General features: G+C 42.4%; 1 protein-coding gene across 1 annotated transcript; it reads right to left on the bottom strand.

The window, feature by feature from the left end:
- Window positions 1–110: 110 nt before the first annotated feature.
- CMTR1 (cap methyltransferase 1) lies at window positions 111–24660 on the bottom strand. The gene is made up of 24 exons (XM_052692364.1): window positions 24589–24660; window positions 23829–23963; window positions 21227–21369; window positions 19356–19514; window positions 17996–18088; window positions 17185–17256; window positions 16400–16494; window positions 16224–16296; window positions 15830–16028; window positions 13676–13794; window positions 13345–13441; window positions 11982–12114; window positions 11223–11402; window positions 10749–10805; window positions 9744–9801; window positions 9062–9130; window positions 8757–8888; window positions 8119–8241; window positions 7296–7387; window positions 6592–6660; window positions 5967–6014; window positions 5324–5436; window positions 4690–4798; window positions 111–3082 (listed from the first exon to the last, which is right to left on the bottom strand). The coding sequence occupies exons 2-24, from the start codon at window positions 23956–23958 to the stop codon at window positions 2950–2952; spliced, it is 2496 nt and encodes an 831-aa protein (XP_052548324.1). The 5' UTR covers window positions 23959–23963; window positions 24589–24660; the 3' UTR covers window positions 111–2949.
- Between the last annotated feature and the right edge of the window lie 1219 nt (window positions 24661–25879).

The following is a 25879-nucleotide window of genomic DNA, read 5'->3' as shown; positions in this document are numbered from 1 at the left end:
AAGGGCTCTATCTTCAACATTTTAAACTCTGCAAGGTGTTTCCTATTGCCACACTAACACAGGCTGCTAGCCCAAATTTTGTGGGAAACAAAGTAAACAAGGCAGTGAGGTGAATTAAAGGGGCTGTATTGGTAATAGAGACAACAAAAGCAGAGAAATCAACACAAAACGATACACAGCCTAATGACAATACATTGTACCATTCACATACATAAACATTCCCTTAAGCAAAGTAGCATGGTGCCTTACATTTGCCTTCTTGAATTGGGATTCAGAATCAAAGTTCAGTGCATCAAAAATAAAAATAAAAGCAAATTAAAACGGGGAGGAACTGGAGGCAACAGGGCAAATAGAAAATACCTGCAAAAGCCAGACTGCTCATCAGGTTTCTTTTGCGTCCTCAGAAGCCTACAAGCTCTACAGTGCACTTCCTAGTCACCCTTTTGTCTGCTGGCCCAGAGGAAAGTCAGAAACCCCAAGCAGAGGACATAATACTTACCAACGCAGCCTGGCAAAGGGAGCAGCATGCTTTGCTGGCATTACAGCAGCCTCAAGGCAAGTGCCAGAACTCAAGTTACTCACTTATAAAGCCAGCTGCTCACAGGCCTGGAAATCACACAGTTGGAGGTGCATTTTTGCCCACTAGAGAGTTGTAGAGAGTCCTCTTCATCCCCTGTGGAAGTGCTTTTGCCAGCAAAAATTACCAGTTACAGAGCTCTTGTTCTTTGGGTGGGGGGAAGGAAGCCTGCCATTTCTCTCATAGATGTATTAGCTATACTTGAAAATAGAGGGCAGACTGTCATCCACAGGACGCAGTAACGACATGCAGTCCATCAACTGTTCCAGTAGACCTGTATCTAGGCATTAATGACCACCAACATGGGAAAAGATCCTTTTATCCACTTCCATCACTTTAGGTCCGAGCTTGAGAGAAAAGAATAGCTCCCTTGCACGGTATTCAGGGCAATCTATTACCAACCCAGCCTCCTATTCACTCCCCAAGTTTTGCTTCCACTTTTCATTCACCAACAGACATGCCAGCTTCTGTGCTGCTCCCCTAGCCAGGAGCTGTGGTTCTGCAGTGAGTGAGCCCGCATCTAAACTTGCCTGGTGCAAGGACTTGTAGCTGTTACTTATACCAAAGTGATGAAAAGAAAAAAAAAAAAAACCAAAAACAAAACAGAAACTGTGGTTTTATGGAGATGATGCACTTCTAAAGACGTGGAAATGCTCTAAGCTCAGAGAGCACAGCCACCTAGCAGGATGACATTCACTACATGCTGATGCTGAGGACAAAACTCATGCAGTATGCTGGACCTTAGAGGGTGGCTGAAAGCAGGACTTCTACAATGTGCACCTTGTTACGGCCCCTTTGGGAGTGGTGCAGGGCACCCATCCTATCTATAGAACCGTGAGTGAAAACTTCCATGTCTTACTACATAAAGCTCGTTAAAATATTACATACAGATTTGGGGAGAAAAATAAGAATCTAAGGAACTGCTATAGTTCCAAGGAGACCTATAGCTTTCTTTAAGGCACAGTTCAGACTACCCCAAAATCAGTTTCCTCCCTATTGTCAATCTATGTTTAAAAAGAAACAAACAAAAAAGGCAACTTTGCTGCTTGGCTGAAAGCAGTCAACTTGTGTTAGCTTCTGATTTAAGTGGAAGACCTGGCCAAAAGCCCCATGGAAGCCAGAACTGAACGTCATGCAACGGAAGAATATTTTTCAGCTCAGCGCAAAATAACGCTGAGAAGTCTGTTGAAATAAGTTTCATGCTGAGTGTCACAGCACTGTCTTCACCCTCTTCACCCCAGGTGTAGCTCCAGGGCCAGATGAGACATGGAGAGTGTCAAAGCTCACTCTGACATTTAAAAAGGAAAGTCTGATAACCTTTCCAGTGGGCACAGTCAGGGGAGAGGATTTCTTCTAATTAACCAACATGGTCAAAGTCAAGATCTCTCTTCACTGAAGCCCTGGGTCTTTTAACAAAAAAAAAAAAATCAAACGTACCCATGATTTCCTCTGAACACTTCTAGCATCCCCAACTTCTTATGTCTTCCCTCCCACATCCACTTTCCTTCCTGAAGATTTGGGTAACAGCATGAAGTACTAAAAACCAAAGCACCTTGGTCTCAGAATTACCATGAGGCATAAACACTTGCATGAATTAACTGCAGGCTGCTGGCTCAGGATCAGTCACTGACCTGCAAAGGAAGAATCCTTGAAACAGCAGCTTGTGGACATCTGTGAAAATCCTGGCACTGAAACATGAAATTTGTGCCAGGAAGTCTACTCATCACCTGTGCTGGCTTCTGTCCAACAGGATACCATCACATCGGAATTGCCATTGGCAAGCCAAGTGCCTGGAAAGCTGATGTGTTGGAAACACCAAAAAAAGTTCATGTTTGCACCCCAATGCTAGCATTCCCCAGTGAATTAATAGCCTCCACTAGGCAGTGAAGGCCTTCAACAAGCCAAGGGGACACACAGCTGCCAGGTACGACGCAGGGTTGCATCGACGTGCTGTTGCCCAGCTCTGCCACTTTCGTCTGCTCCTTCCCACTGCCAGGGAAGCACAAGCCTGGAGAGTCCTGACGCACAGAGCTCCACAAACCTTGCTGAATATTTTAACAGGAGCAAAGAAAGCTGCTAGCCTCTTGGCCTCATGCATGCAGTAGGTCAGGACAAAAGGGCGTTAGGCCTTCACTCCAGGAGCCACCGGAAGTACTCCAGCAGCAGGCACTACCTGGGTCATACTCTTATATACACTGCCAAGTTCAGAATCTTGTCCTATGTCTTCTGCACGTCATTTCCAGGTTAGACCACATCCAGGGAATCAGCTCTGGAAAAGGCTAGGACAGTTGTGGAGTCTCCCAGTCTTGTCAGTCCCTGAAGAATCCGAACTGGGCTCAGCCTCTTCCCAGCACCCTTCAAGAGAGCTGGGGCTAGGGGTAGTGTGCTTGGATGAAAGATAGGACATTCTCCTTTGATAGCTTCTCTGGATCTTGCCTTTTCTGAGAGTCATGCACTTTGACACCATCTCCCCACTCCCAGAAGAGACGGCTGTAATGACATACACTGTGGACAGAGAGGAAAGTGAGATTAATATGGCAAGAGAGTGGAAGAACACTTATCACAGCCAGAAAGTGGAATACAAAGAGCTTCTCCTGCATTGGGAGTCACACAAAGGTACTGTAGATCTAAAGAGTGCCTTAGAAAAAGACAATGCTTTCATTCATTCACCTTGCAAACTCCATGGCCCATAAGGTACAGAAATTTCCAAGCCTAAGAGATTTCCATGGAAACAAACTTATTAATTTCTAGCTTCACTCAAAATTCGGTTCAGTATTTGCTGGAAGGAGACAGATCATTAGGAAAAACATGCCTTCCCCCCACAAGTTTTTCAGAAAATGTCAATGCAGGCAATAGAAAGGCCTTAATGAAGAATTTAGAAAGTCTGCCAGCAGCAGCAATCTAATCATCTAATCACTCACCATAAACCTACTAGAATCAGTAATAGCTGTCCTACGGATCTTTGCAAATGAACAGCTCTTTGTCCTGTACAAAAACAGCTAGGATCATTCCTCCTCCTGTGTGAAATAACCAAGCTCCATCAGCAGCAGAGAGTTCTGATCCTACAACACCATCTCTCATTTCACCCATCAAGCACAGCCCTCCCTCACTGCACTGACACAGTCCCAGCCATAATGAAAACAGAGCTGCTAATTACTGCTGACACAGCAGCCTTGAGTTCTGTACAATTACTGACAAAATATTCATAGCTTATTTAGTGCTACTGTTCTAACAAAGCGATACTAGCACAGTGACAAGAGCACATGTCAGTGGCTAATTACAGACACATTAGTATTCACTAACCACAATACAGCACAACTCTTCCTACACAGGCACTGCAAGTCCTCAGCCATTCCTACAGGTTAACACTAGCCTATTTCTGAGTGCACAGGCCAAACTAACTCCACCTCGAGGCACGAAAGGAAAAAGCACCACCTGCCTCTGCTTTTACAGTTTTAAGCCCCTTCTTCTATTTAGCTGGTTAAGGGAAACTTAAGAACCCTATTTTCAGAGGCAAAGTCCTTGGTAGTGGCAGGCATCTCCTGAGACCAACTGAAGGCAAAGAATGCAGAACATCTCCACCCGTGAGCCCTGACATGCTAGACAGACTCAAAATTTGCTGCACTCAAGAGATTGTCTTGGCATAGTACTCAATTGGATAGCAGTGGCATTCAGCAGCCACAGTGCTGACTGCCCAGTGCCCAAGGAGACACTGCTTTTCTCCCTCACTCCCTCATTAAACAACTCCCAGTTACCTACAACTTATACCAGAGTTTGGGCTAAGTCAACTGAGGCTGACTTTTCAATTAACAACTTCCAACCAATTATCATCACATACAGAGATGTAACAGATTACAGTTACTGGACTCAGCCTCCATTTCCTAGGGTGCCAAGAGATTCAATCACTTGCGTTCTGCTGCAGACAGAGGGAGGAAGTTGTGAGAAAATGTGTTACTCATAGCAAAATTCCACAGATCCAGATCAGCAGCTTTGTCCAACTCTGAGGTTGGTCTATGCAGCATGCTATGCTTGTGACCAAGCTGTGCTTGCAGTGCAAACCCAGCTCTCGTTCCTTAGTCTCAGCTCTGGCAATTGCCAGAGCTTGTACTCACTGAAAAGGTGCAATGGATTCAGATGGGAGGTCAAATGTTGATTCGTTGGTCATCTTGTTGAAGAAGAATTTCCTCTTGAAGTTTTTGCTGTATGCCATAGTCCAGGGATCTGGCAGAAAAGTGTCACGGATCAGACAGAAGATGGAATGGGGAAAAGGGCACAGTTATAAATGCACATATAGTGCAAGCAGGAACAAGGAATCTATAATGATGGTGATTCTCCTCTTACTTCTTTTCCCTTTCCTCCCTCAAAATCACCCACTTCCCAAACTATTTGCATTTACTGAGAAAACTCTGTTCTCTCTGCATTTAAAAACTGACATTCCAAATAGGACATTTTCATATATTCTTAGGGAAGAACTATGATATAAAAAAAAAAAAAAAGTGAGTCATGTAAATAAATTGAACTACCCACACAATAGCTAATCCAACTGACACAGAAAAAGCTATCATAAAAATACCCTGAACCATGTCCCAATCCAAGCTATGTTCACTACAAACGATTAATCTCTAGCCACTGGAATACCACCATTAAGTTTTTAATAAGTTATAGAAGGAGTAACCTTCTTCAATTATTTTTTTTAGTCGAAGATACAGAAAAAAGCAAGATAAGAGCAAGAGACTCTCTTCCTACCATTCACAGTCCGTACAATGTAGAGTCCCGTGGGTACGAAGTGCCGGTCATCTCTGCCTGTGTAGGATAGCCGGGGTATTCCCCCTGAGCCCTTGATGACTTTCATCTCTAACCTGAATGTTGAGAAAGACAATAACAGAGTGATACCAAACGCAGCATCTCCTGTTTCTTCCTTTACAATCATCTTGCACACAACATGCCATCTGCACACTCTTTCCACAGTGAAAATGCACCAGGATCAATCATCACATCCCTGGAGCATTCAGTCTCTTGCCTCTCCTATGCATCTAGGGAAAACAGCCTGAGCTGTATGGATATGGCAGGTAGCAAATCTAGCACTGCAACATGGCACCTGTGATAATCTACCACACTTAATCCAAACGGGATTCCCATGTCAGGTTTGAACTCGAACTTTCAAGCCACTTCTGCACAAGTACTGAAGTGCAGTTGCTACTTCTACTACTGCAAAACACATTGGCTACGTCTATGGTATTACAACTGAGCAGGAAGATTGTCTGAACCAAAAACAGTAGGTATTTAGCTACAAGAGCTGTACAAGCTCTTTCTCCAGGACTCCTCAAGCGCATCTCTCACCTATGATGTCCATAGTCCCTGAAGTGCTTCATTTTTGCTGGTCACATACCTCACAAAAATCTTCTCCATCTCCTCCAGTCTGTACACTTCCTTCACTCTGGGGGGAAAGCAGAAGCAAGACAGAAATGTGTTGTAAAAATATACATTTTATTATTATTATTATTATTATTATTATTTTTAAAGTCATCTTTTCCTGTCTTAGCCATAGGGAGCAGCTGAGCAGTTCATTTTGTGTAGCACAAGGTGGTCAAGCATGACTAAGGTCAACCTTTCTCCTCAGCCTAATGCCTTATTTTTACTGGCTTGAGAAAATGTGACATCTGTACACTCACAGCCTCTCTTACACTATGAGCAGACAAGGATGTAGAAGACTTTGCAAGGATAACACTGACTGAGCGCTAGATCTACTGCAACACACACCTGAGATCTGCACCAACCAGCCCATCTATGATGAAAGCACAAACACCTGCTAAGTGAAAGGAAGGTACAACTTCTCCACTATCAACTTTGTTTCAGATATTTAAAGAACTTCCAGCCTTTTTCCAGTGGATGTAACAGAACTTTTGTAACAGATGTAACATTTCAGTTTGAAATTTAATTCATTCAGCTCCTGATCTTCACCCTCCACCACAGTGAAACCAAAACGTGCAAGGCTGAAAAAGAGAAGCACTCACCGGATCGGATTCATATCTGGTCTGCTAGGTTTGGAAACCGCTTTGACAAACTTCTCTGCCAGCTGAATCCTGACCAAAAACAGAAAGAGAATCCTACAATCTAGCTACATCTTTGGCACACACAGAAGATAACAGTTTGATTAGACACTTCAATACTTGCACACCATCCCCTCCCCTAAGCCAAATAGGTACTGAGCAACAGGGTTGGTTTTTTTTCACCTCGCTCTCTCAGTTCAGTGCCCAGTGATAGTGGTTGCTATCCATTAGGAATGGGTCTTCATTGCCTCCTCTACAAGCCCGTGTGCTGTTGAACTCATTGACACACAAGCAGGAAAATAAGATAACTGGAGACATCATAATGCTAATGAAAGAAACAGGGGAGTTCTTTCCTTCCCTCTAAGCCACCTATCAACTGTGTTATACATGCTCCCAAGATGTTCTGTTTATCCATATTGTGCATCACCCCAGACTAAGAAAGGAACTAGACTTGATCTCAATACATAGGGACAGTATACACACACACACAAAAAAAAGCTCTACCTATTTCACTTCTGAGATGGTTCGTTCACAGTGCATCTTTACAGAAGTGGTTCAACCAAATGCTCTCACCTACCTGTGCTCAGTTCTCTTCCATTAGTATGAACAATGTTTCTCAGTCACTCCTACTCGTGTAGGAGAAAGAAGCTTCTCCAGAGATTACATACCTCTGGTTGAAATGCTGGTTTCGGACATCATTGCCATTGAGTACCAAGACATCAAGTATGTGGATAGCACTGATTTTTCGTTGAGCTTTCCCCTGCAGAAAGGAATAGACTTACCACTCAGATTGTAGTCTGTTGCTATTTCAGTTTTGGTTTATAGCCCATTTGTTGTTTTTTGGGTTTTTTCTTTGCCAGTATATCATTATTTTCTAGCAAGAGAGCAACTTCCCAGATACTAGAAGCAACCAAATTCCCTGCAGCCCACTGTACATTAACTTGCCATCCTCCAAGAACCAGTGTGTGTCAACTACACAATTGTCTCAATGGAGGGAAAGACAGAGAGAGCAGGACCACAGCTATCATCCTTAGCTCTCTGGCACAATACTGCCTCATCAGGGAGCACAGCATAAAGCCCAGTGTACCAGCATCTTCATTTGAAATGCCAGAAGAGAAATAAACTCCCAGGTAGCAACAGTTTGCATTGTGAATATACCTCAAGGATGCTCTTCCAAGGCCTGCTCTCTCTACTGTGCAGTTAAGTACCCAAACAGACAAAGATCACTTTAAGACTTAGTGGCAACATTGTCATCTGCTGCATGTAGGCCAACAGCATGTCAGGTACAAAGGAATTTCAAAACAGTGTTAAAAGCTCATCTCTCTGACACTGGTCAGAAGGAACTTAATCCAAAATCATTTCTCTAAATAACAAATGCAAAAGACTCTCACCTGTCACACATGGAACATTTATTTTGCAGTATCTTGAAGAGAATAAGTGAAATTGCACATTCTATTTGTAGTCACTCTGTAAGAGAGAATAGCTTCCTACCTCTCCTTTCAGCTCATGGACAATCTCCACAGAGAGAAGGGTATCTCGTGGCAGCTCAGTTTTCAAATCCAGTTTCGTCCAGCGGTCTGACTGGCGACCATCCCAGGTGTAGATCTGTGATTTCTGTGTACAGAAGGCAGTCAGATTTACCCAAGGCTTCATGAAGGGATGTGTGGGAGAGAGACCTCTGACTAACTCCAGAGCACCCCTCAGAGAATCTTTTCATCCTAGGCTGTCAAAAGCAATTTCTTTGTGGAAAATTTTAAGGAAGAACCAATCTCTACAGCAAATGAACAAAAACATTGATTCTAATCTGTCAGTGTCTTTTCATATCTACACAATGAACGAAAAATAGAACATCTTTAAAAGGACAGTGAAGATAATTAGAGACACTAGCAAGAGTACAGGTCTCTGTGTAGGCTGGAATTACAAAAACGGGGTTAATTACTGCGAACAGCACTGAAGTCAGGAGGAAAAAAAACCATACAATAACTAGCACTGTTCAGTGCTGTCAGTGAGGATTCTTCCTGATCTTTGAGGTCAGGAAAGAATGGGATGAATCTGCAAGGCAAAACAGTACCATTAAAATGAACCAGCAGAACTCCTACACATAAAGTCTGACTGTTCTCAGGCCTTACCCCCAGCCCCAGGAGGAACTTCTGCTCACTTCCAGACACCATACACCGGTAATCGAACACTTGGCGGATTTTCTCCAGCGTACTGGAATTCAGAGGAGTGGGTTTGTAACTGAAGGTATCAATGTCTGTGCCCTAAAGAGCAACATATAATTAGACAAAATACATTAACAAGTAGGTGAGTGCAATTTTTGCACAAAACAATAATCCAGATAATCCAGGATTAAGTTCTTCATCGTTTAATTACTGCTGGAAAAGGATCTATTTGCATGACAGAATTCAGAAGAAACTTCCAGGTAAGGTCCCACCTGAATCAGTTCAAAAAACTTGGACTTGGGATCTGAAGATGAGGGAGCAACACGAGCCTGATCAGGAATCTGAAAAAAAAAAAGTTCAAACAATTGATAGTAAAGGTTATTCATTTGCACGTTCACACAAACAGTTCTGGTTTCAATGTGTGACAGACCATCCTGCTCCCTAAAACTACTGGTCTTGGGACTCCAGTTACTGGAGAAGTTACATAGCAAACCAAAGTCTCACGTTTTTCTCAAATTTAATGCAGGCATGCCACATTTCATAAGAAACAACGGGCAGCTTCCAAAAGTTTCAGGCTAAATCTTTAATTCCATCCACATTTCAGTGAAACACTACCATATGTATGATATGACTCAGTCAAAGGCTCAGGAAAGAGACTCTTCAGACAGCTCTACCACCTGGAAACCACTAAGTGCTAAGTTCATTCAGTATTATATAAAATCTTCTCAATTGCAGCAAAGCAAAGCAATTAGAAGCCCACTCAGTTAAGTCATACACTGAATTCACAAGCACCATCCTCTTTGTTTACGTGAATAGCTTCAAATAATCTTTGACTTTCCTGAAGGACAATGTATTAAACCTCTGGCTAGAAAGTTTCATCTGCACAGCAGCTCCATTCTTATTTCATCACAGCAAGGAAGCTTTCATTATCTCTCTGCTTTGCAGCTTACTTACCCCCCATAGTTGGAGACACTCCTTTCGGATTTCAGCCTGTCGTGGCTCCATCAGTGTCCTCAAGAGAAAAGCAGCAGACTATTAAAACAGCAAAGTCTCTTTCCTTGTTCTTGCAGCATTAGCATATCCCAATCCTATCAAACTTGCATTTTTCAGTGTCTGGCTTGGGAATGACAAACAAGCAGTGCTCCTCACAAGGTTATTCTCAAATTGAGGATCCTGCTTCCCTCTCCACACATTCCCAACACCCTTGTTTAGTTTTGCTTCAGTATATATCACTGATACTCAGCCTCTATCTGAAAGCATCATTAGGCATCAACACTTTGAAGAAGTGAAGTGTTAGTATGAATTTATGAGTATCTCCGAGAGCTGGAACCTACTAGCCCTACTTACGAAGAGCAATGAAGACAAAAAACAGGGCTAATGTTAGGATTAACTCTTATGACAATATCTGGCTTTCAGGCTTTCTATTATGTATTTTCTCTGAACGACACCCAAACTTAAAAGCCACGACAGGGAAACAGCTATACATTGCAATAGCTTTAGTTTTATATGAAAGACATTTTTTTCATGTGCTGTAGGTAGTTCTAGGTATGCCACTTAAGTATACTGAATCATCCTTGAAAAATTAAGAGCTATGGACCACAACAATGTTAGGTGCAGAACTGAACATACCAGCCAGGATGGTGTTGCTCACATTTTAAGCTCACAGTCCTTCTAAGAAGCAGGCCCATTTAAGGCGCTCCAGAAAACATGCAACACATGGAAGCCATCTCAGCAAGGGTGATAACAAATCAACTTTCAGGACTCCAGCTACCCACACTTTTTCTCAAGGAGCTCAGGCAGAGACACAAACAGAGCTACCTAAAAGCATTATTAATTTTCCTGGCTCTAAAGGCCAAGCAGTGTACCAGCTCAAATTAAAAACACATTGAAGAAGGGCAAAACAATTTGTTTACGGTAGGTTAATTCAATATCCACCAAAAGCCAGAGGAATATACTCACGTATCTTGAACAAAAGCACGAATTTTAGCTAGTGCCTTTATCTGAATTTTGCAGTGGCTGAAAGAGAGGAAAGTTTCAGTAAGACAACAAGCTGATTACTGCCATCAACATTATTCTATGTGGAAGATCGATGGAACAACTGAAGGAAACCAGCCTGACCCTCAAAGGAGTGACTGATCATCATTAACATAAATCCAAATGATATGGTGGCCCAGTGGAAAAAAAAGCAGGCAGTAGCCCCCTTTCTGCTCTATATAGGAGGACAGCATTCAGAGACCAAACATTCACTGACAGCATGAAGTATTTCTCTGTGCAGCATCCCTTTGCTCTGTTAAGCCCCTCGGGCAGCAAACGCAGAGCAGCGTCAGCAGCATCAACAAGCACCTTCATGAGTGCAAGCAGCTGCAACTGAAAGCCAGCCATTTTGGCTGATCTGCCTACAGCAAGCAGCCCTCGCTGCTCACAGGCACTCACTTTTCATTGGACTGGACAATATAATCGTAGAAATCCTGGTCATCTTTGATCACATTCAGTGGCACAACTAGATTCACATCCACATCGGAGTTGCGCAACTGGTTGAGTCTGATGTTCACCATGAAGAGATATTCTCGCACGTCATCAGTCCCCAGCTTTAATCCTTTGCATACCACATACCTGCACAGAATGCCAGACACAATTTAGGTTCAGGTTTTTTTTGACACAGTCAATTTTTCCTGCCATGCTGTAGCTGTGAAGACAGTATTCCAAATCCCAGGAATTCTGCCCACCCAAGTATCCCCAAGAAGGTGAAGTCTAACCAATCACATCATCACGTATCACTTTCTACTCTCTGAAAAGATAGAGAAATTCAACCCTACTAAGAAAACATCACAGAACTCCCTAAAATAGTAAACTAATTGTGTTAAGCTTGACAGGTGTAAAAATACACATAATAATTTCTGGCTTCGATGGAAGCCTAATTGCTTCATGCAGAACAGACTTTATTACATACTTAGTTCTGCTGTTTTCTCTACAGATGAATCTCAGTACAGGCAGGGAAAAGCAAGCAGACTTTGGCAAATACTTTCTCTACCTTGTCAGAAATCAGAATTTGCTAGCCATCTAAAATATTTCCTCCTACAAGACAGTTGACAACTGGGTGAAGTCACAGAGTTTCCATTTAACCAAAGCCATCTGTCATTGTAATTAGAGATCAAACCTTGTTTAGCAGTCCCTCATGCTCAACAATCTCACCTCTCTGAGTTAGCAGGGCGGCTTGTCACAGGTTTAAAGATGCACACACGCTCAAAGCAGCAATAGAGCAGATAAACAAGCCCCACGCTGAATGGAGTAAACAGATCAAAGGTTTTGCAGACAAAATGTCCTCCTGGAGCAGAGAGAAGAAACACACCAACATCAGCAGACTATAAAGATACAACGACATATCAGGCATCTCCATAACCTTATCCTCCACAGGGAAAAAAAGATAGGTGGTTTTGTACAATAGAACAGCAACTAAAACACTTTCATGAAGCAGGTTAGAGGGGCTCCATGAACCATCTGTCCCGTATCTCTTCAACAAAGGGACAAGCAGTTCTCTGACCATGCTCAAATCAACATGCGTTCTGCCTCGAGAACAAACTTTCCACCCATTCTACACCACCCTTTCCCAGGCCCAAACTGTACCCTATGGTATTGCAGCACGCTATATAAAAGCCTTTGCAGACAAAGAGCTCTGACATGTGGACCAAGAAGCTTCACACTGGAGGAAGAAACTAACAGATACCACCAAAATAGAATAGAAAGAAAAACGTCTGTGCCACCCTTAGCCCTCAAACAAGTTTCCCCACTACCCTAAGCAAAAAGCAGTCAATCTTATGAAGTTGTATCTACACAGAGATTAAAGACTTCAAAAAGGTTGCTCCTTTCACCATATTATGCTCAAGCAGATACTGCTAAGCAGATCCTTGGCTCAGGTATATCTGAACACAAGGCACAGGACAAATGATAATATGATAATTATTTTTTATCTTCTGCTCCTGCATATGTCAGTGCCAAATGCTAACTAAACTCTGCAGAAAAGAGGAATCATCATACAACCATAAAATCCATCATCTGGCAACGATGGAGTATACCTTAAGACAACATGAGGCATCAGCTGGTGTTGATCACAGAGATGGCAGATTTAAAGGAGAAAAGCCACAAACTAAAGGGAAAATGAACTGAATTGCTACTGCTCTGCTCCAACCAGCCTGCCAGAATATTCATAAAGCAGCTGGCCCAGCTGATAGCATAAAACTCAGATATACTGTCCAACAATTACACTAGTGACCTTAGCCCAAGACAGCTACATAAACTATTGTTAAAATGCATTAGTTCAGAGCTTTTACCTTCTGCTTGTAAAGAAAAAGCAAAATGGACAGCCTTATTTTTCTGCCCTAGTTCATTTAGCTTTGTGACAACTACCTCAGAATGAATGCATATACATGCAATCCTGTGCAACCTAGCCTCACAGCACAGCAGATGTTATGGTATGTTAATAAAAGTCTACAGCACCCTTCTGCAATACCACCCACACCTTAAAGAAGGAGGAATAAGATTGATGGATAAAACATACCTGTCCGGACAATGGACAGTGCCATAAGAAACTGACAAAGCATTAGCTGTTTGCTTAGGATTTCTTGCAAGTTTTCCTGACCCTCCACAGAGAAGCCCTACAAAGAATACAGCATATAATTAGCATTTCTTTCGCTCAAGCAAACAATTCTGTACAGCTGACTCGTGAAATCACAATGATTTCTTTAAACACAGAACAATGCCACCAGGAATTTTAATGGCAAGCCTTAATACCACATTGATAATACAAACACATGTCAAGTATCTTAACGCACACAATCTGAAGTACTAGTTTTGGTCATGAGTGCAGAAAGAAAAGGGAAGGGACCAACCCCATCAGCCATTAAGAAATGCACTCCTTTGTGATCTGTATTGTCCAAAACAAAGTTCCGGAAAGCAGTAATGTTCTCAGGGCGAGTGATATCTCCATCCCCATCAATCCCTCCTTCTCCTGTGGACAAAGAGGAGGCAATTACTAACATGTTTGCAAAGCAGACTAGAAGAGGTGATCTGTTGTATTCAATCAGTATTTAGTCAGAAGCTACAAAGACCTTGATAGGTGAGTAAGCATAAATACACGCATTCCCTGGTTCACCACTAAAGATGCTCGTTAGACTAGGAAAATTATTCAAATGTTGTGGTCAAGGCTAAACAAAGCCTAATAACCAAGGTCAAAAGACAACTCGTATGTTAGCTGCAGCAAATGACAAATCCCTCACTGCCCTCCTCTGGGTAAAGAACTGCATTACAACATAAAATCCTGAACCAAGGAGAAATGGCAAATATCTGAATCTACAAAAAATATAGGAGACAATTTCACTGAGCAGCTCATCTGGTACTAACATGTTGTTTTGTTTTTTGTTTTTTTTTTTTTTACAAGCAAGGCAAAATTATTCACATGGTGCACTGGTAACCTTCAACTAAGAATTAGCATCAATCCAAAGAAAGCTAATTATCTACGTCCAAACACAACCTAACCTAGAATTTCAAAAAGCAGCCTCAAAAAAAACATTCATATATAAACAAGTTTGTAAAGGAAGTAGGAAAATAGAAATATAGCTTATATATATTACATTTATATGAATGCAAAGTTTTTCCATATGTTTTTTTTTTTTTTTTTTTAAAAAAAAAAAAAAAAGGATACACTGTCCCCTAGCCTGGCATTGTAGAAAGCTAAGCTAAGGCATATTCTAGAGGTTACCAATTTTCACTTTGAAGAAGCCTGAGCTTCTAGTTGGTATTAGTTTCTAAAATCTTCTACAGCTATAGTTTCTATTAACTATAAGAAGAACTGCGAGACCAGAAAGAAAGATCAGGATGCACAATTGTGCTTTGATGACTAAATTCCTCATCAATCATGCTGTCACTAAGCAAAGTGACACTAGAATTTGTTACCATTCTTTACAACACAAATATCACGGCAGCCTACTTTCTTCCCATCACTCGGAAGAGAGTTTGTACACACCTCACTAGACTTTGCAGCATAGCAGACAGAAAAGGAATCAAGCAAATGCATCAAAGTCATGGGGCTACTCATTTCTCCATGTATTTTCCTTCCCTCATAAAAGCACCAGTCTGCAGTGAGTTATGAAGATCCAAACAGTGCAACCACTAGAACAATGCGTTTTGCTGCCTTGCTACCCTTACCATGAACCTTTCCTTTAACTGATCTAATCTTGAAGCACTAATTATACTCTAAGAGTTCATGCTTAGAAGTCATGAGTGGCAAATTGGCTTTTACGCTTTTCTCTGTAGAACAAACACATTTGAGTTTCCTTCACATAGTCTGAAATAAGCAGCAAGACTATCAGGTCCTTGTATTTCCCTTCCTACTCCAAGAGGCTGTGCAGAAAGGGAGCACACATGTATCATACAGTGTAACAGGCTACCACACACAAGGTAAGATGCAGTAATTGTCTCTGTACGCACAGTCTATCTCAAAGACACAGTAACATCTTAAACCACTTCAGATTACACAGGTCATCTAGTCACAGTGATTCAGATACAGCTTCTAGCTTTAATTTGATTTATTTAACATTACTGAGCGTCCACAATAAATTATCAAAGTAGATTTACAGAGGTCTGATACAGAAGCATACTGCCAGTCAGTAAGTAAGGCTTCTACCTCTGGCTTTGCTAATAGTCTTTGGGCAAGTCATCTCATTCTTCACATTTCAGAACTGCATAAATGAGAAAAATTGTTGTCAAACAAGCATGTCCTCTGCAGCTTTCAGATGAGCTCAAGTACAAACTACTACATCAGGACACGTTTTCTTGGCAGAATGGAAAGAAGCACAGAAACGTGACTTGATGGGCAAGTTCACCAATCTCAACTCCCTTCTCAAAGCACAGCCCCTTCCTACCTTGCAAAATGATTCTCTAGAAACAAGCTTCTCTCAAATCCCCAGGCTGATATCAATACTCCTGATACAGAAGCCAGAGCGCAAGCAAAAACATCAGACAACACTTACGCATGCATTACGTACCATAGTAAGGTTCAAAGAGCTCACTGGAAGCAGAATAGAAGTCCTCAAGTTTAAAATCGTTTGGTCCTTTCAAGGTCATGCCAAATCCTTTTGCATGCCACTTCCTCCTCCACAAGACGTACTCAGAGAAGCCCCCAGGCCCAGCACACACATCAGCAAAGTAGAGCAGCTCTGCATCTCGCTCCTTTATCAAGGGCCTCTACAAAAGGAAACTGAAGAAATTCTACTCGCCCAGTAACAGCTTCCATCAGTCAAACCTATCAGCTGCACTGCTCAGCCAGAAAATGTCTTTCAAAAACTTGTTTTTCCAGCTAGTGCTCTAAGGATTCTCCTTTCTCCCCAGTTTCTCCACTCTAAGAAAGCACTGCTTTGAAAACTGAAAAGAGGTCCTCACCCCCTGGAAGTCCTTAGGATTTGTAAACATGTAGTCAAAGACATGGTCCATATTTGCCATCTTCATCGCAGCTCTGTGAACACATAAATAGGGACCTGTGAGTTTCAACTTTGGCTCCCACAGCTGAAAGTGGACATAATGGGAAGAAGACCTACGTAACCACAAGTGCTACAGACCTGTTCAGAAAAAAGACTCCACGGATCATCTCATAGGGGTTAGATCTCGTTCGGGCTCTGCGCATTTCTTCTCCATCCAGCTCATCAAATACACTCTGTGCAAACAGAAACCAAAATAACCTGAATTTGGCAAAGGCTTAGAGGACAGATATTAAACATAAGGAGACAGAAGCATGAGGGTAAATAGGATGCTTAGCATTCTATGCTACCAATTCACCAATATAGAATGTTTTCCTGCCATGTACTGATACAGAATCATCGAATCCTTAGAGTTGTAAGGGACCTCTGAGGGCCATCCAGTCCAACTCCCCTTACAATGAACAGGGACACCTTACCCAATTCTTACCCAAATTTAATGACACTGAAAAGCTCTGTACAGACAGCTCCCAAGACTGGCAACATGGTAGCCATCTTAAAAGTAGTCACAAGTGAAGGTATTTCTCTCACACATACATACACACACCCTGAAATTCACAAGGGCATGATCAAATCTAAAAGGAAAAACGGAACACGCGAGAAAAGAAAGGAAGTTTAGTTTCTTAGCTCATTCAAGCCTACAGTCTTTCAGTTGAACTGACTAAGAAATGGACACCAGTGTTTTCATTCATCTCTTTGAAGGCTGAGGTGTAAAACAGGCATCTGAATAAACAGTGGCAGCCAAAACTCCAGGTCACACCAGTGGCACAGATGTGAGAGAGGATGTATAGAGCTCTTGCTGATCACTTAAGTAAATTCAGTTATTTATTTCACAAAACTTCAATTCCTCTCCAAGAAAGGGGACTCACCTTGCACCGCAGGACATTAAGTAAAAGCTCCTCATTGCAGAACTCCGTTTCATCTTCAATCACCATCTTCCTCTGGAGCAGGATGAGAACATGTAGCAATTAACAAATATGCTACGAGTCATTTCAGAATGCAACATGAACGTGTGATGGATGAAGCCGGTCAACCACATACTAGGTGTTATTAGCAAGAGCATAACCAGCAGGCTGAGGCACTATTCTCTCCTATTTGGCATCTCACAACCACACTTGAAATATTGCATCCAGTCTAGCACTCCTCAGTACAAGACAGACACTGACATACTGTAGTAAGCCCAGCAAATGGCCATCAAGATGACAAGGGTGCAGTAGTATCTAGTGTGTAAGAGACTGAGGGAACAGTTTGTTCAGGATAGATAAAAAAAGGGAGATTCTATTCCTGTTGACAACTACCTGAAGTTAGAAAAGAGGAAACTGACCTAGGCTCTTCCCAGAGATGCACAGTGCTAGGATGAGAAACAATGGAGGCAGGCTTCAACACAAAAAATGCTGATTAATGAATAACTTTGCCAATTGGGTTATCAGACCCAACTGTGTAGTAGATGCCCAAGCAGGCTGTAAGACTTCCATTCTTGGAGATATTCAGAACTCAACCAAACAAGGCTCTAAGCAACCCGATCTACCAGGATCTGCTTCAAGTAGGAAGTTACAGTAGCAGCTTCCAGTTTTTCTCCACCCCAGATTATCTGAGGACTCTTTGACAAGGCACTGGCTCAGGCAGAGTATTCATTCCTATGTCTTCTTAACCTGAGTACTAGAATCTAAAAAAAACTACCTTGCCCACAGTCATCCACTCCTTCAGCTCCTGGGCATCAGGGATTTCTGTGGTACACTCAAGGCACCAATCCACCTCCTCATAGGCACTAGGCTGCAAACACAAGACATAGGAAGAGTCAAGGAAATTTTTTGCAAGCAAAATGTAACAACCAATTTCTCCCCAATCCTACCATAAGGGGTGAAGCCATGACTTGTGGACCAACTTTCTAGGTTTTTTTCTCTCTTGCCTAAAACATGCTTCATTTCTTTGGATAAATGAAAAACAAAAGAAACTAAAAAATGACCACACACCATTTTCCTCTCATCTGATATTTATCAATAAAGCTATAGCCTAGCACCCTCAAGGTACATTTTAGAGAAACTGCAGAGACATTTGACATAATATTCTCACAGTCCTTCACACATCTGTTTTTCCAATTCTTTCTCAAAGTCTCCCCCAGTTCCATGACTTCAATTCAAGGCTTAAATATTTTGAATAACCTAGGGAAGGAATTGTTTTGGCAGCAGAGTTCATAGCAATGCAGAAGAGCAGGTTGTTAACATCTGCTTACCTTCTTATGTTAATTACAACATCATCACCCACAAGGGCAAATGATAAATAACATCTAATTGTTGTAGGATGCAGAAGCGTGGTGAAGAATGACCCTTAAAGCAATGAGCCTACAGAACACATTTCTCATTTCTTATTCTAAAGGATCAATCTCTAATATTATTACTAATTACTGAAAAACAACTCAAAGAAAGAGAGGAAAGTACAATCAAGTGCAGTTTATAACTTGACAGCACTGCTGCCCTTGACTCACAACAGCTGGGGCCTTTTGGCTTGCCCTCCAGCTGACCAGAGCCCTAGGATTCTGTGCTATGCTCTTATTTTTGTTTGTTCTTTGAATACAAACATATAGCAACTATGTCACATTGAATAGCAGCTGAATGAGGCTCTGCTATCCAGACAGCACCTATTTCAATTTTCTTCCCTGTTGAGGAGCTCACCAAGATACAGGAATAGGACATCTCAGCTTTTTTTTTTTTGGAGGATTGTTATACAGAAACAGAATAAGATACTTAAAAAACATCACCTATTTGAGTATGAAAAATGATGACATACAAAATAAAACAAAACAGCTTGGTGAGTTTTCCATCACGTTCACTGCTACAAATCAGGAACAAATCATACAGATCACAGCAACAATCCATCTGAAACTGACTTGGTGCCATAAAACACACTATACCTGAGCAAAATAGAGTGTGGTTCTATTCAGCTGAGCCACTTGACAGAAGTAGTATGTCAGCACTAGAAAAACATTCCCAGCGGGCAAATCCTGAACACAGCAATAGTACTCAAAACAGTAAATACTTACCTCTGGCTCATCCTGCCAATCAATATTCAGCTCCCCATCAAACCCTTTGAGGGTAAGCCCAAAGCCTCTCCTTCCCTTCTGATTGGAGGCTTCAACAATATCCTTCCTACCTTGGCCATATTTTCCCAAACCTTCTCCTTCCCGGAAGCCCATCTTGGCCTACAAAGATAGAAAAGGGAGCACAATGAGGCGAGTAGATTTAAGACTACATACTGCATGTGGGATGAAAGACTAGCCCAAAAAAAGAGCCACATACTGGAGTGGCTTGGAGCCACGGCCATCAAAAACAAACAACAGAAAAAGCAAGATGTAAAGAACGACGTTTGGAAATAAAACGAGGGAAGGAACAGCGTGCTCCAACAGAGACATTCACCACTGTGTTCAGTGGGTTTATAAACCAAGATGCTGGCATAAGAACAAATTCATATTGTGGTATTACTTGTTGTGAACACGTTGCCACATAAATTACAAGAATCAGTTAAAATGCACCTAATACTCAGAGAAGGAATGTAATTCTGAAGACAGAATTTTGAACAGAGTAAAGAACGATTTTCCTCTTACCTACCAACTCATCTAACCAGACATTCAATCCTTGTATTCAAGTTTAGGAAACCTTAAAAAGGAAAGCCTTCTGAATTCAGAGAAAGACAGTCTATGTTAGAATCAGCAAACTGCAGCCCAGCTACAAAAACACAAATGGACAGATTCTGAATGATCTGTGACCAGCAACAGGATTTATTCACAGAGGAGCACATCAGCAGCCCTCGGCCTCTGGATCCCACTGAGTTTTGAATTCAGCAAGATTTGAAATTTCCTGCTTCATACAGATATATGACACAGCTGCTAGCAGCAATTTGTTTCCTGGAAAGGCAGTACCTCCCTGTTCCCACTTTTATTAAGAACTAACACTTCCCAGTTTCTAGCAGCAGACTGATCTTCTCACTTGGCAAAGGGCAGTACGTGCTGCCATACCACTGTGCAGCTGACTGCCGCTCCTGAGAAAGCAGCACAAAACAGACAGAGACCCCAATTCAGTCCTCCTTTGTGTCCTGGACTTCCTCTCACATTTCGAGTAATACACAACTGCGTCTCACCATCCCGTTACCCAGGGTAATGGAGTATTCCCAATGGCAGTGTTGGAGTTTGCACAAGGAAACATGTAACAGCAAAGACACAGAGAAGCTTCACTTCTCTAGGGCTTACCATTGCCACTGTAGTCAAAAAAAAGTTGTCAAATGTGAGACTGACATGAGAAACAGTCCGTGATTTCCTTAGAACTTTCTAAAAAATTCTCTCCCCTGCACTATCACTCTGTAATTAGGGAGCTGGTGATCACCCCTGAAGTTTGGCTGTTACAGTTACTATTGTGCACAACTCGGTGCATTTCCAAGACACTTCTGGCCCTATATAAACTGGGGCAGCTCTACTTGAAATAAACACCTTACAAGTTAGGTAATAATTCTACAAGGGTATGCCTGTCAGCTTCTGAGACCAAAATGAATTAATATCAACACCAGAATTTCTTAAGGTCTTTGTGACAGATGTTTGTTAACTTAAAAATAATTGCAGAATAACACAAGATAAGACTCTTTTCCAGCTCAGCAAACTGCCTTATTCAAAGATCTCTTTCTTCACACTCATTGCCCTGTTCGAGTACCTGGAACATGAATCAACTTTTCCTTTTCTTTTTTTTTTTACAACAAATTCCCCTAACAAAGCTGTCTCTACCTCCCTGAACTGCTTACTAGATGGATTAAAGAAGCAAAGAACCCTGCTACAAGGAGGACCAGAATCAGAATCTCAAAAGATTGGTCTTTTCAGTTTGCACTCATGAGGTATTAATACTTTGGTTCAAAACTGTTTTGACCTACCATGAGCTTTTGGGAGACACTGTTATACATTGAGTAGCGGGACGAAGTACCCTCCACCAGAGAGTCTTGTTTGAACTCATTGTTGAAGACAAGTCTTTTTTCATCACTCTCACTCTCAGACCCACTGCTGCTACTGGAAGACTCTGAAAACAAGAAAAATGAAAGAAGTGAGCGCACACTAAAACAAAACCAAAAAACCACCACCAAGGCTTCTCAGTAACGCCATCAAGAACTACACGATAGGATGCACCACGTGAGTAGGGAGGGAGGCCCTGCAACCCACTGAGTACTTTCCCTTTTCCTGTGCTGTGATCACAGTGAGGATGAAGCAATGGCACAAATTTCCTTCCAGAAATTTATCTAGCACCACAGCAGTCCTACTAAAGTCTGTACTGTGGGGCAGGCCATAAAGATTACTGAAGCAGCAATCCACAATGAGCATAGCCACACTCTTCATTAGACCTCTGCCTCTTGAGCATCCCTTGTTCACTGACTACTAGAATTCATTCCATGCTTCTTTGCACAACTAGGTGTTGAACCATAAAAGCTACCTCAAGATAATTGTTGTCAGCAGAGATTATCTTTCCTTGTTTATCACTTAAGAAGGAATTAGATAGCTGCACACAGGTATTAAAAAAAAAAAAAAAATGACAACTTAGAAGAGATTGAATTTTTCTTAATTTTTTTCTAATTAAAAAAAACAACAACAACAACTCTATTTCCCTGTTATGGATAACTGAACACCAGTGAAATAGCAAGAAACAACTGCAGAATTAGTAAAGAATTGTCATTACCAAGGTAAATTACTAAAGGCCATTAGTCAAGAAAGTGAAAGACTCAACAGTGAAATATGTGGCTGTAGTTGTAATTGTTTCAATGTGTACAATCTCTGCTGTTGAATTATCAGCCTTTAAGACAGCTATCATGCTGGAGCTTATAGCATTAATATTTGAGACTTTCAGCTCAAAACAAAGAAGGCTGCGACGTAGCATGTTTGCAGTGGTATATTCCCATCTTACTTTTCAAGCACCTGTCACACAACTTACATTTCTCCTTCACAAAGGTCTCAGAGATTAACAGGATCAAAAACATTTTACTTAGGGCCAGTTATTGCTTTCTGCTTCTCCAGTCCTCAGCTTCAACAATCTTTGCTACGTGCTTTTGAGCTGCGTTTTATTTTCCAGGGTTCACAATGGGTTCTCAAAGACAATTTGGACTACATAATCTTAAAAAAGTTTCTTTGCAACTCTTCCTGCTTTTAACATTTGCAAGGACATGTACACACGCCATACCCAATCACTGCCACTACTCTCAAACCAATCATTCACCTTTCATGCATTCTTCCCCCTCTACTTTCACTTCTTTCTATGTTGACACCCTTTCCTTACTAACACTTGACTACCATAGGAAATACCAAGACTGAGAAGTACGAAGAGTGTGAAGTAACATGAAGTATCATCCTGGAAGAGATTAAAGCACCTCATAACAGGGACAGCAATTGCGTAGGGCAATTGCTCTCCTCATCTCTGGTATACTAGAAGAAAGCAACCACTCTCCAGCTTGGGGAAGAGGGAAAGAAGGAAACAAAACACTAGGCAATTTGTTTAGGTAACTCTGAAACAGTTATTCTTTCTGAAACGAAATAAACATGAACTTTTACTACTTACAAAAAAAGAAAAAAAAAAACCAACATTCACACGGATCCAATAAAAGAGATAGCACTGTAATGCAGGAGAACATGATAATATCTAATGTCTCGTGTTTGTTTAAAAAAAAAAAAGCAACACAAGATATTAGACATTACCATTATTATTATTATTATTGTTACTGCACAACACACTACTCCTCACTACTGAAAGCTTCCACAACAAAAATATCTCCTGAGACTGAAGAGACTAATGCTGTCTACATATGAACAGAATTTTACAGCTTTTGGCCATGGACTTGTCTATTTCTTATGTCTGCAATCATGAAATACCCAGACCAAAGTGTTTGTGAGAGTCTTACTTTTAAAAGCTTTAAAAAAAAAAAAAAAAAAAAAGAATTGCCACCAAACAGATTTGTGAATTAAAAAAAAAAAAGACACAGTTTTTCTACTAAAGACAAAGTGCAGTCTTGAAGTTCCGTCCATCAACCGGAGATGCCAACCGCAATTTTGGTTGGAAGGGACTTTAAAGGCCATCCAGTTCCAAACCCCTGCTGTGGACAGGGTTGCCAACCACCAGGATCAGACTGCTCTAAGGCCCTTGAACGCCTGCAGACGCAGTGCATCCAAAACTTCTCTGGTCAGCCTGTGCCAGCGCCTCACCATCCTCTGAGTGAAAAATATCAACAATCTTTTCAAAGTTTAAAGTCATTCTTTCTTGTCCTACCACTACCAGTCCACGTAAGAAGTCTCCCTCCTTTATAAGCTCCCTGTAAGCACGGGGAAGCTGCAATGAGGTCTTCCCAGAGCCCTCTTTCCTCTAAGCTAAATAAGCCCACCTCCCTCAGCCTTTCTTCACAGGAGAGGTGCTCAAGCCCTCTGATCATCCTCACGGCCCTGCAATTCCTAATTGTTAGTTAGATTCCCCACAGCAACACTTACAACCTCCAACTGTACCTTGAGTAGTATGGTTACTAAGCTGAGCTTCATCATCTGAAGTAGAACTGAGAGTTAAACCCAAGTCTTCCGCCTTCTTCTTCTGCTTCTTTTGGGGACTGCTAAATTCGGGCTCAGTTCTTCTCTTCATTTTTTCTGAAAGAAGATTACACTTAGTTAACACCACACAAATTAACATTCTTGATGCTGAAGGGTAAGGCACACAACTCATGCTGGTAGCATGGCAGCACAGACCGCTTCATGCATTATTCTGTGTTATACTTCACAACCTGAGCTGTCTTCAGGTAAAACACCAGGTTTTGTGAACCTACCTAACAGCCAGTTTAAGTAAACAAACAAAATCTATACAGAAGCTCATGTATTACTAACAACCATAGCTTGACATCCTTTCTATGAGCTACTTAAACGCTAGTCAATGAAGACAACCCAGACGCCAGCACATAAATAAATTAAATATACGACAATTAGCATTACTACCGTACCAAAGACTCGTTTAATCCAAACACACGAGAAACGAGCAACCATTACCTACAGAGGAACGCCGCAGCAGCAGAGATGCCCCAGGGCGCTGCTTCTAACCACCCCCTCTATCAGGCTGCTTTCCACAGCCGCACACAGCAGCGCAACACCCGCGCTTTTCCTCACCCCCACCAACAGCACCCGCTGCACTACGGCACAGCCCAGAGGGTTTCCTTTCCCTCCCCTCCCGCCTCTCCCCGTACCCGACCCTGCCGCCCCGCGCCCCTCTCCCCGCACGCACCCAGAGGCCCGGCCGCGGCTCCGCAGCGCCCTCGTCGGCGCCGCCCCCGCCGGTTTCGTTTCCCCGCTGCCCCGCCCCGGCCCCTCCCGCCGGTCCTTTCCCTCCCGGCGGCGCGCGCCAATGACGCAGCTCCCGGCCGTGCCGGCACCGAGGGGCGGCGCTCCCGCAGGCGCGCAGCGGGCAGCTGCGGGGTCGAAAGTGGAGCGGCTCTCCCTTCCCGCCTCAGCGAGGCCCCCGCCGCGTCTCTAAGCGACGACTGCGCGGGCTGGGCGTGACCGCCTCGCTGCTTTCCCTAAGGGGAAGGGCGCAGTTACAGTGTTTTCTGTGTGTATAAAATACATATGTTATACGTAAAGATGTATACGGAGCGTTGGCAGTGTCGTTAAAGGACCCCGTTATTCAGCCTGGTGGCACTTAACGAGGGAAAGAGCCCTCCGTGCTTATGGCAGAGCTCCGCCCAGCGGTACCGCAGCCTCGGCCAGGGCTGAGGCACGGGCTTCTCGGAGCCCCGCCGGGCATCTCCCCGTAAAACAGCCGCAGCTCATTGCCAGAACTGGTTTTGTGAGGACAGCAGTGCTGCAGCTTCTCGCAGCACATAAAGCTAGTGCGCGCCTGTGGCAGCCTTGTCATGAGGACCTGAGGCACTGCTGTCTTTGCTTCTCACCAAGCTTGAAACCTATGGGCGCACCTCACCCAAAAATCAGCAGCAGCGGACAGGCGTACTGCTCGCTATGAGGGAAGTGTGGTTTAACTAGCTGATATGTGCCTAAGTGCACGAAGTTACAAAAGGAGGAGGGAGCAGAAAGGAAAACACTGACTAGCGTGAGCACATCTTTAGGAAAAACAAAACAAACAAACAAACACTCAAGCTGGGGTGAGGGTATGTGAAACGCAGGACTATGGAATTGGTTATTACCTGTTCTCCAGGTCCAGTGTTCTTAAACTGTTGGAATAAACAAAACATTGGTATCTCCCTAATAACACAATTTATAGCAATTCATTTTATTCTTCTCCAAATCTATGTAAAAGATAAAGGTTTGATTTTGTAAGGAAAGAAATTGCACTAGGCTTGCACCATCTACTAGAAATTCTATGCCAAATCCCATAAACATACAGAGGAGGACAATTATACCCTTCAGTAGTAATTTCCAACCAATTATTTCAACAGTTAATAAAGATTAAAGAACTCATCCTATAAGCAAGACCCATCTTCACAATACCCAAAGAAGCAGGATCAATTTTGCAGCGACAGCACCACTAAAAAAAGAATAAAATACTGATATTCCTCCTG

The sequence above is a fragment of the Tympanuchus pallidicinctus genome, unplaced genomic scaffold (assembly GCF_026119805.1).
Source record: "Tympanuchus pallidicinctus isolate F22 unplaced genomic scaffold, pur_lepc_1.0 scaffold1, whole genome shotgun sequence".
Lineage (NCBI taxonomy): Eukaryota > Metazoa > Chordata > Aves > Galliformes > Phasianidae > Tympanuchus > Tympanuchus pallidicinctus.
The sequence above is the reverse complement of the archived record's forward strand: the minus strand, read 5'-3'. Positions and strand labels throughout refer to the sequence as shown.